This window comes from Lottia gigantea (genome assembly GCF_000327385.1).
Source record: "Lottia gigantea unplaced genomic scaffold LOTGIsca_7, whole genome shotgun sequence".
NCBI classification, from domain to species: domain Eukaryota; kingdom Metazoa; phylum Mollusca; class Gastropoda; family Lottiidae; genus Lottia; species Lottia gigantea.
Genome location: NW_008710370.1, coordinates 2,326,632 through 2,346,778, shown reverse-complemented (window position 1 = coordinate 2,346,778; position 20,147 = coordinate 2,326,632). Strand labels below are relative to the sequence as shown.

The following is a 20,147-nucleotide window of genomic DNA, read 5'->3' as shown; positions in this document are numbered from 1 at the left end:
TGAGTGAGGATTACAACAACAGTGAATCAATTGAATCGAATGAATCTCTTATTGAAATTTCTTACATGTCAGATTTGAAAGAGCAACTTCAGCGATCTAGGACATCATCTCTATGGATCAGTTTCTGTGAAATGATGGCGATTCTTAGACGATTTCTCAAGGCTGAAAGGACTGGAAATTGGGACTTACATTACTTACTCAGGAAATGTTACCATACTTTGCAGCATCTGGACATAACCTGTATACAAAATCTGCCTATATTTACCTCTCAAAAATGCAAAATCTTGAATCGGAACATCCGGACGTTTATAAACACTTTCAGGATGGTCATCACGTTCTTCGGCTTACAGGATTACAAAACGAGGGACTTGATATCTTACGCTGGAGGAAATTCACTTCAAAAGTAGGATCTGGGTACGTTGGCGTCCAAATCAAAACTCTGCCTCCAACCTCTGATGCAGCAAAATACCACAGCTTGAGAACGTATCTGCAGTGTCAACAATGAGTGAACAATGAACAGAGTCTTGATCCTACAGAATGGGGGTGGTATATGCAGGATGGGAAACTGTTTCCAGTCAAGTTGTCAATTGCACCAGCACCCGAACAGTTAATGAAAATGATCAAATGCAACTGCAAACTTAACTGTGATACAAGACGATGCACCTCTCGTAGAAATGGACTAGAGTGTTCAGCTTCCTGTGGGGAATATAGAGGAATAAACATTTTAAATTTTTCGGCCTTTCTTTGTGTATGTCCTCTATTTGACCTTGAACGATTATAATGAATTTAAGTGTTCCTCTGATACTTTTCATGCAGCAAATAGAAATTATATATCTAGACTGTTGTTTAATTTAAATATATTAGAAAGAAAACTGTAATAAAATAGAATTTCTGCCATCCTACAAATTTACCATAATACGAATATATGACATATATAGGCCTATATCTTGTGACCATGAGTTGATTTTGGTAGACTTTTTTTTCCTGAAAGCTAATATGGTATCAAATAACATAAAAGATGAATTAATTCTGTTGCAATTTTCTTGAGGTTGGCCTATTATTTTGACCAAAATGACCAGACTATTTATATGTAAATTTTTTGTTACTAATTGCTAATGCATTGTCTGTATAATAATTAAGTGCTAATAGGCTGAACTTTAATTGGGCATATCTCGGGGAAATAGTATTCCGATTTGGACAAATAAGGTGTCATTGGCTACCATTTGGAGAGCTCTATCAAACAAGATTAAAAAAAGTAACATTTTAAAGGGTTGAAAAAAATGTCCAATTGCCTAACAGAAGAGTTGTGATAAATTAAGAAATTCCATAAGACGCACCCATAACAGAAAATTAACATCATTGACGCCGTCAGAAATTACCCCCCTCTGACACTGTGAAGAAAAAGACAACCAGACGATTTGATAGAAAGAAGAAATGTGCCTGAAATGCTAAATTGGTTAAGTGGTCCACAAGATCATTCATCTTCAATGTGAGTTCAAGAACTTTATCAGATTCTGAATCTCAATTACTAAGCAAAGGGTTATCGTTTTGTCCAGTTCCAATGCTTCCACCTTCACTCTACATTAAGAGTGACTGGTCACCACCAACTGGCAGAGATGATGCATTGGAACTTTATTGCCTCATCCAATCTCAAACTGTGAAAAGTCACATAGAAAAAAGAATCCACGATAATCTAACAACGGAAGAAAGATTAGCATTGTCAGCATTAAGGAATGATACAGAAATTGTGATAGGTAAAGCTGACAAAGGAGGTGGTATCGTTATTTGGGACCGACAAGACTACATCAAAGAATGTGAGAAACGTCTTCAGGACGATTCAGTGTATCAGAAAGTAGGGAAAGATAATTTTAATGAGATCCATGATCAACTGTAAAATTGAATTTATTCATTGAAAATTGATGATAAAGAGAAAGAAGCTATCCTCCATAGACCAGTTAAGACACCAGCCCACTTTTACATTCTTGGCAAAATACATCAAGTTAAAACTACATTAGAAATTCCACCTGACAGACCTATATGTAGTCAGATAACAGCTCCTACATATAAGGCATCTCAATGGCTTGACTGGAAATTAAAAGAGGTAGCTCAGGATTACTGTCATGAAGTTGTCAGAGACACCACTCATTTTCTACAAAAAATCCAATCTCTCAACAACAGTTCTATACCAGAAGATAGTCACCTGCTTACTCTTGATGTTATTAGCCTTTATCCCAACATCATATCTGAAGGTCTTGATGCTTTGAAAGATGCTCTGGAGAAAACGAACAACATCAGTCTAGAAGAAACTAATAGCATTCTACAAGTTGCAGACTTTGTTCTGCACAACAATGAATTTGAATTCAATGGGAACTTCTTCAGACAGATATCTGGGACATCTATGGGGATACCTTTTGCAGTTACATATGCAAATATCTATATGACCTATTGGATGAATAAATTTTGGAATTCTTTATCTGAAAAACCAGACATATCTTGCAGAGATATTGATGACATTTGGGCTCAGTCTACTAAATCACCAAAAGAATCTCACAAATTTTTACACAAACTGAATAATCTTCACCCCAAAATTAAATTTACAATGGATATTGACACAGATAAAGTGAATATTTTAGATGTAAAAGTAATTAAAGAGGGTAACAGATTTGAAACTGGGCCCCGTTTCTCAAAAAATCGTATGTTTACGACTAATTCTGGTGTAAACTTATGAGTGGTCAAAGCTGTCGTAACTATCAGGTGGTAGAACCAAATAGTCTTTTTTCACAATAAATAAGTGTATTTTATGGGAAAAAAGGAAAATTTGACATCAGATTTGATCCCTGAGTGGGTTTGACTGAGCAGGAAATTGTCAAGTGGCACTGACCACCTTCTCAAATTTTCGTCTTCCTCTTCATTGAAAGCCGCCATTTTTTTCGCTTCGGCGATGACGTCAAAACATACATAACGTCATCATTATGTTTCATTGACGCTGGAAATCAAAATTTCGGAGCGCTTTAAATTGCAATGAACAATAAATTTGATCTTTTGAGAAACGCCATTTACGATCAAATCAACACTTACAACCTACGACTGATCGTAAGATTTTTTGAGAAACGGGGCCCTGATCTATTCTGTAAAGAAACAGCTAGCCACCACTATCTACCACCTAGCGGCTGCCATCCTAATCAAATCTACACAAGATAGCTTGCGAGGCAAGGTAACATACGCTCACTGGCAGCTGTCAGAAATGACTAAAGTACGAATTTTCTCACATTGAAGAAATTTTATTAGTTTGAAATCAATTACATATATATATATACCAGTTATTTATGCTGAGTAATTCCACAAAATTTTTTAAAATCAATATCAATAACCTAAATACAACAAACAATTAAATCATACAGCTCTAATCAAGGGCAAAAAACAACTTTTGATGTTTACAAAGTCGAGGGCAATAACAGACATAAAAGACACAGACATTTTAAGGACAAGCTACAGAATGACAGACATATTAAAAACAAGGAAAATCATTGCGGCAGGACGCAGGAATTAGACCTTGGGAAATTTATTAAGGGAAAACAAATTAAAACAGTGTGTAGAAAATGTGAATATTGGAATGTGTACCTTGTAATGAACCCAAGTGCAAAACTTGTGAAAAGATGAACACAACTAACACAATCACCAAAAGACACTCAAAATCATTTTTATATCAAAGACTCTTTAAATTATCAGAGTAATTTTGTTATATATTGTCTTACTTGTTAATTATGTCAATTTCAGTATGTTGGACAGACAATAACCCCCTTCAATATTAGACATAACAAACATAGGAGCAACATCAAATTGAAAACGGTTCATAAAGCTCCTCACATTGCTCCCCATTTTAACCAACCTGGTCATGATTATAAATGCACACTTCTTGAGAAAATTCCAAATGAAAGCAAAAGCAAATTAGACAGTGCAGAAACTCTGTGGATTCATAGACTTGACTCTGTATGGCCATACAGATTGAATGAACTCAACCCAGGAGTTTTCAAAATTGCTAAATATTAGTGTACGAACGCGATATCAGAGTTGTATCTTTCAAGAAGGTTTTATTAAATTGTAACCATGGATTTATTTAAAAACAATAGTACCTAAAATAGTCATGAGATTTATAGTAGTCTCTAACACCCAGACTTCTTCTATCTACTACGGGGATTGACCGATTCTTTTCTTTGGTCGCAGTTGAAAGCTAACTTGATTCATACGAGTTTTGATATTTTTCAACCGGAACTCAATATTTTTCACAGTTTTTTGGGTAGACAAAATAAAATAACTACTTTAACCAGAAAAATAGCAGAAGTTTGGGATCCCTGTCCTTGTATGCATATAGTAAAACCCTAACCTGTCACGACAATAACAATGAAATATTATAAAATAGTTTGCCAGGCAAGGTAATATACTGGCAGGTTTGATTTTGAATAAAAATATTTGGCAGTACAGTAACAATCACCAGTGTGAAATATTCAACCTTCAGTCATACACTTCTTTTGAACTCTTTGGAGTGATACTGAATAATAAAGAGTAAGAGTATGACTTATTGCCCTTCCTCTTGAAAACGTGTTAAATTTTTAGCCCGTGAAAACTCTAAGATAGCTTGCCAGGTAAGGTAATATACGCCCACTGGCAGCTTTGATTATGAATAAAAATACTTAACAGTACAGTAACAATCACCAGTATGAAATATTCAACCTTCAGCATACATGTGTAATCTACAGATGTTGTCGGTTGCTTTTGCATGTTGTCTATTGCTCTATCGGCGGGATACCCAATTTTACCGATTTTTGGTTTTTTTCCTAATCAAATTTTCAAAGCTCAAATTCACTACCATAAATCAACAAAATATCTATCATTACTTGTATAAATGACTGCCGGTAACATGCGTTAATCTCATCACGTAATAATATTATCATTGCCTAATTAATTAATCCCCCAATTACGATGGTAATTAGATCTATTTTCACCCGATAATGTGTATTTTAAGCCCACGTGACACACTTTTTATAACAACATCCGGTAGATTCTACTTTCGCTTTTTTAATATTTTTTACGATAGCACTACTTTGACTAAAAAACGAAACCTTCAGGTCTTCATAGTATTTTATACTGTCAGTGTCAATCTGTGAGGTCTATATTAGGCCTATATAACATAGACGTCGTTTCAGAATTATCGGTAGATTGTCATACGCGACTGGATGTCTAATTCTTATGTAAACTCAAACTTCGTTTCATAAAATAGTTTTGTAATTTTACTGTAGCCTGTAAACATTCATTTTATTGCCTGCATAACAGGCTTACTTATTACAAGTCTTTCCATTCTGAAGAACATCAAAATGGAAGCGGTTAATTCAGTTCAATACTTCGTGAGAGTGTTGCAGGAAAATTATTTAATGATCGGAATGGAGATATTTTAGATGTCATGAATTACACCTTTGGAAAAAGTAACATTGCCAGTACATATTATTTACTAAATATTGCTTTCAGAACATACTTATTTTTAATATGGTATTACATGTATGATATAGGCCTACCGGTACCATTTGATTTAGAAGACCTATGATCAATTTAATTAATTTACAAGGCTTAAAGCTTATTTTAAAAAAAAAATGAAAAAAGAATTAATTTGGAGTTTCAAATCACGAATTTACGTGCTTTGGAAAAATCTCCCGACTTTTCACCCAATCTCCAGATTTTTCAATGCAAATCTCCAGATTTTTTTTCCTGACCTGTACACATGTATGCTTCAGTCATAGACTTCTTTTGAACTAGTTATTGCCCTAGTTCTTAAAAACGTGTTCAATTTTTAGCTCGTGAAATCTCTAGAAGACAAATATTCAATCTTCAGCACGGTACTGAATAATAAAACCAAGTTTTGTCAAAATCTGGCAAGAATCATGCCTTCTACGAGTTTTTATGAGCTACAAATTGAGTGTTCAAGAACAAGGGCAATAACTCACACTAAATATTTTTGTATTTTTCTGATTTTCAATAGGCTTTATCCTAGAGTGATAACAAACACTCAAGCCAAATTTCGTTAAAATCCGTCAAAAATTGTGCCTCCTAGAGTGTTTACAAGCTAAAAATTGAACATGTTTCAAGAATAAGGGCAATAACTCTTACTCAATATTTTTCGATTTTTCTGATTTTCAATAGAGTTCATCTTTGGGTGATTACGAACACTCACACCAAGTTTCGCCAAAATCCGTCAAGAAACCTTCTAGAGTGTTTACAAGCAAAAATTTGAACACGTTTTCAAGAACAAGAGCAATAATATTTTTCAATTTTTCTGTTTTTCAATATGGTTTATCCATGGGTGATATCCAACACTCATGCCAAGTTTCGTCAAATTGTAATACCGGAAGTAGGTGCCAGACCTCACTAATGAAAGCATCAGCAGATAGCCAAGGTCAATGACCTTTGAATTTGTAAAGGAGAAGGACTAAAAAGGTCAAGCCCATTTTCTTGCTGTTGAGCAAGTGCACAGCCAAAACTACACATGCCACATATATACTGTTACGATTTCTCCCATTAATGTCGTGAATCTGATGAATGTTTTTTCACAAATTTTTTTTCAACTGGAAATGAAGTAGGACAAAAGCGATTTTTTCTAAATAACGACTCGAATTTTGATTCAACTTTTTTTGTTTATAAGATCGAGCTAATGGCTAAAGGATAGCAATTACAAAATTGAAAATTTCCACTTTTGATGCTGACTTTTTAGCTCCGATTTTTTAGTTTTTCATCCTTGGGTGATTACAAACAACCATACCAAGTTTCGTCAAAATCAGTCACGAATTGTGCCTTGTAGAGTGTTTACGAGCAATTGGACGGACAGACGGACGACCGATGGACCGACCGACAAATATGGGTGATGCCAATATACGCTCCACATTTCATGTGGGCGTATAAAAATGTTGAGGAATAGGGTATTAGAAAAAAATTGAAAAATTGGCTTATAATTAAATAACTAATGACTTAAAATAAATTGGAGTTTTGCTCGAAGCAATGCAAATATCTTCATGGCCGATTGGTAACGTGATATAGACCAAATTTTACCATTTAAGCCCCTTTTTAATGTAAGATTTCTTGACAACATTTTTATCATTTGGACTGAATCACTAGAAACTTTTTTGCAATATTTAGAAATACTAAGGAATCACCATCCTTCAGTTAAATAAACGTCGAACATTAGTGACAATAGTATGGATTTCTTGGACACTACAGTGTTCATCTGCGTTTGAAATACAGTACTGAATCTTTGGGTGGCGCACTCAGGACATTACTGATGAGTGAGGAGTAAGCACTGAACTCTGAACAAACAGGTAAACAAACAGGCTCTAGCGATTTCTTTCAGACCTTAATTTTGACCAACAATAGGCCTACTTACTAACTAACAGTTGTGTTTCACTACCCCGATCGAACCACACAAGGGTCTATAGGTTTTCAGTATTTTACAACTAGATTGGAGAAGTGATACCGAGATTGTGTGAATTACACAAGTGAAATCACTGCGCCAAGCCAAGTCCAATATTGAAAACCTATACACACATGTATTTGTGACTTTCATTACATACTGTTTTGTTTAGTGTTGATTGTTTGAAGGAAAAGAAGGAAACCCATCTTATGTCAAGTATATAATAAAGAAAAGAAATAACAATAATACTTATACATACTCTTCCATCACTTTTCCAATATATAAAGAATCCATATTCATCAACTTTGACCAAACAATTCACTTCTAAAGTAGATGTTTCCTATAACAATAATAGATTGCAAGACAATGTAACATACTCCCACAAGCAGCAGTAACTGCACAGTTCTTATTTTAATCCAAACACAAAACACACCTTAGAATCTGTCAGAATTAAACTGGCATGCAAAATTTTAATTATCAAAAACTAGTGCTGGTATGTTGGTGAATTGATTGCTATATGACATGCCACAATACATGTCTGGTATTATTTTGTTTAATTTCTCACATTATTCAACTTCTTGGAATGGGGACAAATTATTCATTATGATAGGCTTATTATTATGCCATGGATCCATGGCAGTCAAGGTAATATACGCCCACTGGCACTTTGATTTTAAACAAAAATATTTAGCAGTACCGTACAGTAACAATTACCAGTATGAAATATTCAACCTTCAGTCTTACACTTCTTTTGAACTTTTGGGGTGTTTCTGAACAATATAACCATGTTTTGTCAAAATCCGGTAAAAATCAAGCCTCTTAAGTGATTAGAAGCTAAAAATTGAATGTGATACTGAATAATATTAAATCCAGCAAGAATCGTGCTTTTTAGTGCTTACAAGCTAGAAATTAAAAGTTTGTTTTCAAGATCAAGGTCAATAACCTTTATAAAACATTTTTTGATTTTCAATAGTGTTCATCCATGGGTGATAACAAACACTCACAGCAAGATTCATCAAACTCTGTTAAGAATTGTGTCTTCTAGAGTGTTAACAGGCTATAAATTGAACGTGTTTTCAAGAAGAAGGGCAATAACGCATACTAATTAATTTTCACACCTAGTTTCGTTATTGTATGTATATCTATATATAACAATCGTTTTTTTTAAAGCAAAATTGAAACTCGTGATTTTTTCAAATTTGAGTTTTTTTTTAACAATATTTGCGACTTTTTGAGCTTCGTGTATGTATATCTTATGATCTATTTGATATAGAACCTTGATATTTGGAATACACTTTGAATATGAATTCACCTATGACAAAAAAACTTATGTGGGCGTGGCACATCCGGGTTGAATTACTAATTGTTTACATTTACAGACAGGGGCATAACTCGCACAGTTGGCCAGTTTGTGTTAACAGCTCAGTTGTTTCAGCTTTATAGTTCTAAAAAAGGAACAGGTTTTTTACATTTGGATATTTTCATTTTTCGATTTTGACCTTTGTTGACATTTGTTAACCTTATCTTTTGACCTGTATTATGTAGGAGCTTGACATTTGGAACATAACGTAAAATTTTGAATATAAATTAACCTATGCAAAAAATATTGAGGTGGGCGAGGCACATCCGGGTTAAATTACTCATTATTGACATTTTTGGCCAGGGGCATAACTCGCAAAGTATACATTTGTTCAAAATGGAACTTTGCATACAATTACATCATATTTTGAGCCACTTTGTCTTTGAATTTCGGTTGTTTCCGCTTCATAGTTCACAAAAAGGAACAGGTTTTGGAAATTGAAAATTTTCAATTTTTGACCTTGACCTTTGTAGGATCAAAAGTCATTGGTATTGGCTATCTATTTATACTTTTATATTTGCTGTCCTATGTCAACTTCCGGTTGTATAGTCGTGTGCAATTTGAAATTTTGAAGACGTATATCTCTTGATCTTGACTTTTTAGACCTTCTTTACAAGATCAAAGGTCATTGACCTTGGCTATCTGCTGATACTTTCATTTGTGAGGTCTGAGTCTGCTTCTGGTATTAGAATCTTCTAAAAAAAATGAAAATTTCTCAACTTTAGACTGTTCTTGCACTTGATCTAATTATCGTTGAAGGTTGATTTTTTCAGGGTCTTTTGCAATTTGCTACATTTGCAAAGTCCCACTCTGTGCCACGTGTGGCTCTAGTTGTCATTGTTTTTTCGCTAGTCAACACTCTAGCAGACACGATTTTTTACAGATTTTGATGAAATTTTGTGAAATTGTTTATTATCACCCATGGAGGAACCCCATTGAAATCAAAATATCAAAAGATTTTTAAAAGAGTTAATGACCTGAGCTTAATCAATTCCAAATTTAATGATGTAAAATATGGATGTCATTATAATAACTGACCATTTTTTACTTCAATCTTAAATCTCTTTGCTAGGGCATTCGTTGATTATTATTTAAACTTTCATATTTATCCTTAATGCCCTTAACAAATTAACATCAATTAATACATGAACTAATTAAGGTGACGGTTTAGAGAGACAAATTAACTATAGATTAACTACTTTGTGACTTGATTTTGATGCCTAATTGCAGTTTAAAGGGGTAGCTGTTTACCAGGGTTTATCTCCTATATATTATATAGTGATCTTTTCAAATGTACAATTTACAGAGGAATCTGGTTTAAAGAGGATTCGTTTTAGAGGGGTTTCAATGTATGAGTTATTGCCTTTGTTCTTGAAATGCTCTAAGGCACATTTCTTTAAATGTAAAGTACATGGGAAGCACATTAGGAAACCGAAAAAATTTACCCTCTAGGTTAATTAGGTCACGTGCTAGAGCAGTCCAAAGTTGCGAATTTGGCTTTTTACGGATAGCTATTAAACCGGAAGTACATGTCGGAGGTCAAAGTATCAAATGATAGCCAAGGTCAATGACCTTTGACCCTACGAAGGTCAAGGTCATCAAAGGTCAAGGTCACCAGATAGAACTTGCAAAAACTTCAACTGGAAGTTGCAAAAAAGGAAAAGCGAAATTCAAAAATCGGCTTCTTAGTTTTTGTTGGCAATCAATTGTAGATTACATACACATCAAAATTATACACGTCCATTTCTTCATAGAGGCCCCATTTTTCGATTTACAAAAGTGTGTTTTTTCAATATGGCGGCCGAAGTATCACTTCCGGTCTGGATTTTATTCTAAAATTGGCCATAGAATTTCATTTGGTAAAAATCAGCTAAATTTGGTTGACCTACATAAATTACACCTGAAGTTATTCAACCGGAAGTAGATTTGAAATTCAGTCGCAATCCTGTTCAAAAGCGGAAATGACGTACAAAATTTGACTGTACCATATTATTTACATTAGTAAAGTCTCTTTGCATTTAAAGTTTCAGATCAATCAATGCAAATGCAAAAAAGTTGCAAAAAAATTGAAAAATTTGATCGAAAAAAGTGAGCTACGAATTTTCGAATTTCGTAATTTTTCAAGTGCTATCAGGTCAGAAATTACACGAAGATTGTAAAAATGAAAACTAGAAGAAAATCGATGCAAAAATGCGCCTTCTAGAGCCAATTTTCGACTTTTTACACATGTTGATCTGTGGCACTTCCGGTTTTGCAAAAATCTTCCAATTTATACTTATGCACATCGTCGCCTATATAGAAGGTCTATGATAGTTGAAAGGTTAAGCACAGGAAGGTGTGTAGAAATCGAAAAAAAAAAAGAAAAAAAGAAACCAGATCCACAGGCTTCGCGAGGTTCTGATGCAGTGAGTAACAGTTTTGATTTTACGCTTAAAACTGTGCCGCAAAGTATCGTAACAGTAACATAATTAACTGGATATAGATCGCCCAAACGCAAAGCATATTTGACAGATCGCTTCAACTCACATTGCATTCAACAACAGTTGAAGGGAGCAAACTACCTTTATCGTTTAGACCACAAAAAAAAATTACAAGCGGAAAACCGACTTTTTCAAGATAAAATTCATCAATTTCAAATGGCGATAAAATCGTTAGTAAACACCGTACAATAAACGTTAATATACCATTGGAAAGATCTCCTCGAGAGCTATCAAAATTGTTCTGGTCACATGATCACCAATGGTCAAGGTCACGATATACGACCCTTTAAAGTATTCATATTTTTCAACCGGAAATAAATAAAAAGCAAAATCAAAATTCAAAAATAGGTTCTCAAATTTATTAGCAATCGATATTAGATACCATAGATATCAAATTTACACAAATTGGATTACACCCTGAGGTCCAAATTCGATTTATTGAAAATTACGCACAGTTACTATAGAAGAAAGTACAAAATTTTCAAATATTAAAAAGCGCAATTTTAATTGAAATATCTAGTGTTATATATCATTACAAAGGTCAGATGAACACTAGTAAGATTCAATAAGAATTTTTGGTGTATGTAAATTAGGTCACGTGTCAGAGCTCTTTAAAGATAAAAATCGTAATTTTCAATCCGCTATAAAACCGGAATAAACATTGCACAGCACAAATGAGTATATCACTAGATAGATATCATCAAGTGCAACAAATTTTGTTCAGGCCACAAGGTAACCAAAGGTCATGGTCACGAAAAAGGAGCCTTTGAAATTTTGGACATTTGTAACATATTGCAAAAAGAATTTTTGAAATATCTTCAAAATTCCTAAAGTTGAATTTTATAATTTAGAAGCGAATGACGTCAAAACCGGAAGTGATATCAAAATTTTGAAAATTAGTTTATGTTCGCAATGAAAGTGTCTATCATTCTGTAAGTTTTCAGATTGATCGAAATAGAATTGTAGAAGTTAGAAAAAAGGTTAAAAAACTCAAAAATTGGAACTGAAAAAGTCAGCGACAAAAGTCGAAATTGTCGATTTTTTCAATTGCTATCTTGTAGTCATTAGCGCGACTAGAACCACATGGCACAGAGTGGGATTTTGCTTATGTGGCAAATCACAAGAGACTCTGAAAAAATCAACAGCCTTGATTAATTAGGTCACATTGCCAGAACAGTCTAAAGTTATGACATTTCTGTCATTGGAAGGTTGTAAAATCGGAAGTAGACGTTAGACATCAAATATGAAGGTATTAATCTATAGCCAACGTCAATGACCTTTGATCCTTCCAAAGGTCAATGTTAAAAATTGAAGATATGAAAATTCTGAAATCTGTGCCTTTTTTTGAACTATACAGCAGAAACAACTGAGTTTTTGACACAAACGTGTGAAAAATTCATATACATACATATACACCAAGCTCAAAGAGACAAAAATATTTTAAAAGATAGCTTGCCAGGCAAGGTAACGTACGCCCACTACCAGCTGTCAGAAATGATAACAAAATCTTTAGTGGCTTAATAATGAATTTTCAAATAATCTTAAAATCATCTATAAGTCAAAACAAAAACCTGAAACAGTTCATAAAACTAGAGCCACACGTGGCACAGAGTGGGACCTTGCAAATGTAGCAAATTGCTAAAGACCCTGAAAAAATCAACCTTCCACGATAATTAGATCATGTGCAAGAACAGTCTAAAGTTGAGAAATTTTCATTTTTTAGAAGATTCTAATAACGGAAGTAGACGTCAGACCTCAAAAATGAAACTATCAGCAGATAGCCAAGGTCATTGACCTTTGATCTTGTAAAGGAGAAGGTCTAAAAAGGTCAAGATCAAGAGATATACGTCATCAAAATTTCTAATTGCACACGACCATAAAACTGGAAGTTGACATAGGACAGCAAATATAAAAGTATAAATAGATAGCCAATGCCAATGACTTTTGATCCTACAAAGGTCAAGGTCAACAAAGGTCAAGGGCAAAAATTGAAAATTTTGAATTTCCAAAACCTGTTCCTTTTTTTGAACTATGAAGCGGAAACAACCGAACTTCTATGACAAACTGGCTCAAAACATGAGGTAATTGTATGCAAAGTTCCATTTTGAACAAATGTATACTTTGGGAGTTATGCTCTTGGCCAAAAATGTCAATAATGAGTAATTTAACCCGGATGTGCCACGCCCACCTCAATTTTTTTTGCATAGGTTAATTGATATTCAAAATGTTATGTCGTGTTCCAAATTTCAAGCTTCTACATCATACAGGTCAAAAGATATAGGTCAACAAAAGTCAACAAAGGTCAAAATCGAAAAATGAAAATATCCAAATGTAAAAAACCCGTCCCTTTTTTGGAACTATAAAGCTGAAACAACTGAGCTGTTAACACAATCTGGCCAAAAGGATGAGGTAATTGTGTGCAAAGGCCCTTTTTGAACAAACGTATCCTATGCGAGTTATGCCCCTGCCTCTAAATGTAAACAATTAGTAATTCAATCCGGATGTGCCACGTCCACATAAGTTTTTTTGTCAAAGGTGAATTCATATTCAAAGTGTCTAGTTATATTCCAAATATCAAGGTTCTACATCAAATAGATCATCAGATATACGTACACCAAGCTCAAAAAGTCGCAAATATTGTAAAAAAAAACTCAAATTTGAAAAAATCACGAATTTCAATTTTGCTTTAAAAAAACGATTGTTATATATCTATGTAAAGTACACGAGAAGCACATTAGGAAACCGAAAAAATTTACTCTCTAGGTTAATTAGGTCACGTGCTAGAGCAGTCCAAAGTTGCGAATTTGGCTTTTTACGGATAGCCATAAAACCGGAAGTACATGTCGGAGGTCAAAGGTCAAAGTATCAATTGATTGCCAAGGTCAATGACCTTTGACCCTATGAAGGTCAAGGTCATCAAAGGTCAAGGTCACAAGAAATAAGCTTTCAAACATTGAAAAAATTCAACCGGAAGTTGCAAAAATGCAAAATCGAAATTCAAAAATCGGCTCCCAATGTTTTGTAGACTTTCGACAGCAGATTACATCGACACCAAAATTACGCAGATTTAGTTTATTCCTAAGGACTTATGTCGAATTTAAGAAAAGTTGGAAATCAAAATGGCGGCCAAAGTATCACTTCCGGTCAGAATTTTATTTTAAAATCGGCCATAGATTTATATTTTATATCGATCAATGAAATTCCGTTCATTTTGATAAACTTCACCGGAAGTTATTCGACAAATTCGATTTTGGACTTCAAGTGACTCAAACTTCGAAACCGGAAATGACGTAAAAAATCTGACTTTATCATATCATTTACTTAAGTGATGTCTATTTGCATTTTAAATTTCAGATCAATCGATGCAAAAACCAAAAAGCCAATTTTCGAGTTTTGCACATGTTGAACTGTAGCACTTCCGGTTGCGCAAAAATGTTTCAATTTATATTTATGCACAAAGTTGCCATTATCTAAGGTTCAAGAAAGTTGAATAATTGCTGCAACTACTGCAGTCTAAGCTCAGGAAGGTGTGTAAAAATTGAAAAAAAAAAAAAAAAAAAAAAAAAGAATTGACATTTCGATAACAAACTATTATCATCAAATTCAAACATGAACAATGTCTCATCGCTGTACACAAAAGGGCACTAACTCTGAAACTGTTCATCATCCGAATATTACCAATTTCTAACTTGATTGAGATCTCATCAATATATTATATGAATATCTAGTTTCATCAAGATCAGATAAGATAGCTTGCGTTGCAAGGTAACATACGCCCACTGGCAGCTGTCAGATATTATAAAACAGTCTTTAGTGACTAAAGTACGAATTTTCTCATATTGAAGAAATTATTTATGCTGAATAATTCCACAAAATTTTTTAAAATCAATATCAATAACCCAAATACGACAAACAATTAAATCACACAGCTCTAATCAAGGGCAAAAAACTACTTTTGTGTTTACAAAGTCAAGGGCAATAACTCAAAAAATGTTCATCAAAAACATCTCTTAGAACTTGTCTGAGATCTTATCAATTCCAATGATCACACCAAGTTTCATCAGAATCGGTTGAAAACTATAGCTTCTATTGTGCTCACAAACAAATTTTGATGCGTTTTTCGTAAGATAATGGCATTAACTCAAAAACATTTCATCGAAAATGCGTCAAGTTAGAACTTGTCCGAGATCTTATCAATTTCAATGATCACACCAAGTTTCATCAGAATCAGTTGAAAAATGTAGTTTCTATTGTGCTCACGAACAAATTTTGACGCGTTTTTACAAAGTCAAGGGCAATAACTCGAAAATCTCATCAATTCCAATGATCACACCAAGTTTTGTATGTGTGGTTTCAACCCATAAATTAATTATATCAATGTGGACAATTTTTCTAGGATAATCCCGTTTCACAAAGAACTGGAGGAGAATGTATTTTTACAAGATTTGTTGTTTTTCAATATATTCAAATCTTTAGATTGTTATTAAGGTTAGAACTTGTCCGAGATCTTATCAATTCCAATGATCACACCAAGTTTTATCAGAATTGGTTGAAAACTGTAGCGTCAATCCTGCTCACAAACTATTTTTAACAAATTTCAACACGTTTTAACAAAGTCAAGGGCAATAACTCAAAAACTGTTCATCAAAAATGTGTCAAATTAGAACTTGTCCGAGATCTTATCAATTCCACTGATCACACCAAGTTTCATCAGAATCGGTTGAAAACTGTAGCTTCAATCCTGCTCACAAACTATTTTTAACAAATTTCAACACTTTTTACCAAAGTCAATGGCAATAACTCAAAAACCGTTCATCGAAAATGCGTCAAGTTAGAACTTGTCCAAGATCTTATCAATTCCAATGATCACACCAAGTTTCATCAAAATAAGTTGAAAACTGTAGCTTTAATCCTGCTCACAAACTATTTTTAACAAATTTCGACGCATTTTAACAAAGTCAAGGGCAATAACTCAAAAACCGTTCATCGAAAATGCGTCATGTTAGAACTTGTCCGAGATCTTATCAATTCCAATGATCACACCAAGTTTCATCAGAATCGGTTGAAAACTATAGCTTCAATCCTGCTCACAAACTATTTTTAACAAATTTCGACCCATTTTAACAAAGTCAAGGGCAATAACTCAAAAACCGTTCATCGAAAATGCATCAACTTAGAACTTGTCCGAGATCTTATGAATTCCAATGATCACACTAAGTTTCATCAGAATCGGATGAAAACTGTAGCTTCAATCCTGCTCACGAACAATTTTTAACAAATTTCAAGGCGTTCTAAGTCAAGGGCAATATCTCAAAAACCGTTCAGCGAAAATATGTCAAATTCAAACTTGACCGAGATCTTATCAATCTTAAGCATCACACCAAGTTTTATCAAAATCAGATAAAAACTGTAGTCTCTATAGTGCTCACAAGAAATGTTGACGGACGGACCCACGGACATGGGCGACGACAATATACGACCACATATTCATGTGGGCGTATAAAAAACAGTAGTCTATCGTGCCAACAAGCCAAATTTGACATGTTTTTACTATGTCAAGGGCAATAAATCTGAAACAATTCATCCGATTATTACCAATTTCAAACTTGACTGAGATCTCATCAATACATACATGCAAACCAAGTTTCATGAAGATCGGATAAAAACTAGTCTCTATTGTGGCTACAAGTTAAATTTGACACGTTTTTTCTAAGTCAAGGGCAATAACTCTGAAACCATTCTTCCTATTATTACCGATTTTGAACTTGTCCGAGATCTCATCAATATATACAGTGGTGTAACCTATTTTTGTGGATATAAGGATTCAACACCGAATTTCGTCAAAGTTAAAAAAACAAATTTTTTTTTTATGTCTTAGATGTTTCCTCAAAATTGGTTTAATTCGATTTTCTTTATGAATCATTCACTTTGACCCATGTTTCATGAGCAACCAACTCAGCAACGGCGGCAGAATACATCACCTATTTTCGTGTACAATGTTTGATCTATAAATAAGTCTAGAAAAACACGTTGTATGGATACCGGGTGGAATAATTAACTTCGGCCGATAAAAAATGGTGACGTTTGGTAATAACTGAAATCCCCCATTTTGTATTTGTTAAAGTATACATTAAAACATTTTACCTTGCTTGAAACTACTGAATTCATTCTACTAGCTGATATTGTACAGAAAACCCATGTTTATCAAAACAAGCAAATGCGGAGGTCGCTCATGTAAATTATTAATCATTTCCGGAAATCCACGAAAAATAGGTTACCACGAAATTAGGTTACTTGACTGTACATGCATACCAAATTTCATCAAGATCAGACAAAAACTGTAGTCTCTATCATGCCTACAAGTCAAATTTGTCGCATTTTTAATAAGTCAAGGGCAATAACTCTGAAACCGTTCTTCGGATTATTACCAATTTCAAACTTGTCCGAGATCTCATCAATATATACATGCATACCAAGTTTCATCAAGATCGGATAAAAACTGTAGCCTCTATCACGCCTAGAAGAAATGTGGACGCACGGACGGACTGACGGACAGGGACGATGGCAATATACGTCCACATTTCCATGTGGGCGTACAGAAATGACGACTTTGCAAATGTAACAATTTGCTAAAGACCCTGAAAAAAAAACCTTTGACGACAATTAGGTCAAGTAGAAGAACAGTCTAAAGTTGAGAAATTTTCATTATTTAGAAGATTGTAATACCGGAAGTAGATGCCAGACCTCACAAATGAAAGCATCAGCAGATAGCCAAGGTCAATAACCTTTCAATTTGTAAAGGAGAAGGACTAAAAAGGTCAAGATCAAGAGATATAAGTCATCAAATTTTCAAATTGCATACTGCTATAAAACCGGAAGTTGACATAAGACAGCAATTACAAAGGTCAAGGTCAACAAAGGTCAAGGTCAAAAATTGCAAATTGTGAATTTCCCAAACCTGTTCTGTTTTTAGAACTATGAAGCTGAAACAGACCTCAGACCTCACAAATGAAAGCATCAGCAGATAGCCAAGGTCAATAACCTTTCAATTTGTAAAGGAGAAGGACTAAAAAGGTCAAGATCAAGAGATATAAGTCATCAAATTTTCAAATTGCATACGGCTATAAAGCCGGAAGTTGACATAAGACAGCAATTACAAAGGTCAAGGTCAACAAAGGTCAAGGTCAAAAATTGCAAATTGTGAATTTCCCAAACCTGTTCTGTTTTTAGAACTATGAAGCTGAAACAACTAATCTTCTAAGACAAAGTGGCTCAAAACATGAGGTATTTGTATGCAAAGTTCCATTTTGAGCAAATGTATTCTTTGAGAGTTGTGCCTCTTAACAAAAATAACAATAGTTAGTAATTTAACCCAGATGTGCAATGCCCACCTCATTTATTTAACATAAGTTAATTGATATTTAACATGTTATGCTGTATACCAAATTCCAAGCTTCTATATCATGCAGGTCAAAAGATATAGGTCAACAAAAGTCAACAAAGATCAAAATCGAAAAATTAAAATATCCAAATGTTAAAAACCCATTCCTTTTTTGGAACTATAAAGCTGAACCAACTGAGCTGTTAACACAAACTGGCCAAAAGGATGAGGTAATAGTGTGCAAAGTCCCTTTTTGAACAAACGTATCCTATGCGAATTATGCCCCTTGCCCCAAAATGTAAACAATTAGTAATTCGACCTGGATGTGCCACGCCCACCTACATTTTTTTGTCGAAGGTGAATTCATATTCAAAGTGTTTAGTTGTATTGTAATTGTAAGATATACATACTCCAAGCTAAAAGAGACACAAATATTGTAAAAAAAACTATCAAATTTGAAAAAATCAAGAATTTCAATTTTGCTTTATAAACGATTTTTATATATTAATGTAAAGTGCATGAGAAGCACATTAGGAAACCAAACTGTAAAAATTAACCCTCTCACGTGCTAGAGCAGTCCAAAGTTGCGAATTTGTTTTTTTTTGTCTTGTAGAAGGTCATGTCATGTCGGAGGTCCAATGTCAATACATCAACTGATAGCCAAGGTCAATGACCTTTGACCATCTAAAGGTCAAGGTCATCAAAGGTTAAGGTCATGTGGTGTGAGCGTTTAAAGTTTGAAAAGATAGCTTGCCAGGCAAGGTAATATACGCCCACTGGCAGCTTTGATTCTTAATAAAAATATTTGGCAGTACAGTAACAATCACCAGTAAGAAATATTCAACCTTCAGACATACACTTCCTTTGAACTTTTTGAGGCGATACTGAATCAAATTTCATGTGGGCGTATAATGATACTTTCAGATGAATTTTACTTAAACACATATCTGAGGAGGGGCACTTTTAAGCCCATTTTCTTGCTGTTGTGCGAGTGCACAGCCAAAACTACACATGCCACATATATACTGTTACGATTTCTCCCATTAATGTCGTGAATCTGATGAATGTTTTTTTCACAATTTTTTTTCAACTGGAAATGAAGTAGGACAAAAGCGATTTTTTCTAAATAACGACTCGAATTTTGATTCAACTTTTTTGGTTTATAAGATCGAGCTAATGGCTAAAGGATAGCAATTACAAAATTGAAAATTTTGACTTTTGATGCCGACTTTTTAGCTCCGATTATTTAGTTTTTCCTCTACAATTTTATTTCAATCAATACGACACCTGAAATTTATTACGGATGTGGTTCACTATACTCACTCTTTAAAACATGGCATTTTATAACACCTTATATACTCACCTCATCCCAACAATCAAATATACCTCCTTTCATAAGAGCATCTGGCACTTTTTTTCGCCAGTTAAACTCAAAAGGTTTGGCCATGGAAGAACAGGCTTTCAAATCAAAAC

The 20,147-nt window shown here is 34.0% G+C and overlaps 1 protein-coding gene across 1 annotated transcript; it reads right to left on the bottom strand.

Moving 5' to 3' along the window:
• Positions 1-7,712: 7,712 nt before the first annotated feature.
• LOTGIDRAFT_59292 (hypothetical protein) lies at positions 7,713-20,121 on the bottom strand (the record flags this gene model as incomplete). The annotated part of the gene is made up of 2 exons (XM_009065347.1): positions 7,713-7,793; positions 20,038-20,121. Coding segments are annotated over 2 exons (165 nt in total), but the record flags the coding sequence as incomplete, so codon positions are not given.
• Between the last annotated feature and the right edge of the window lie 26 nt (positions 20,122-20,147).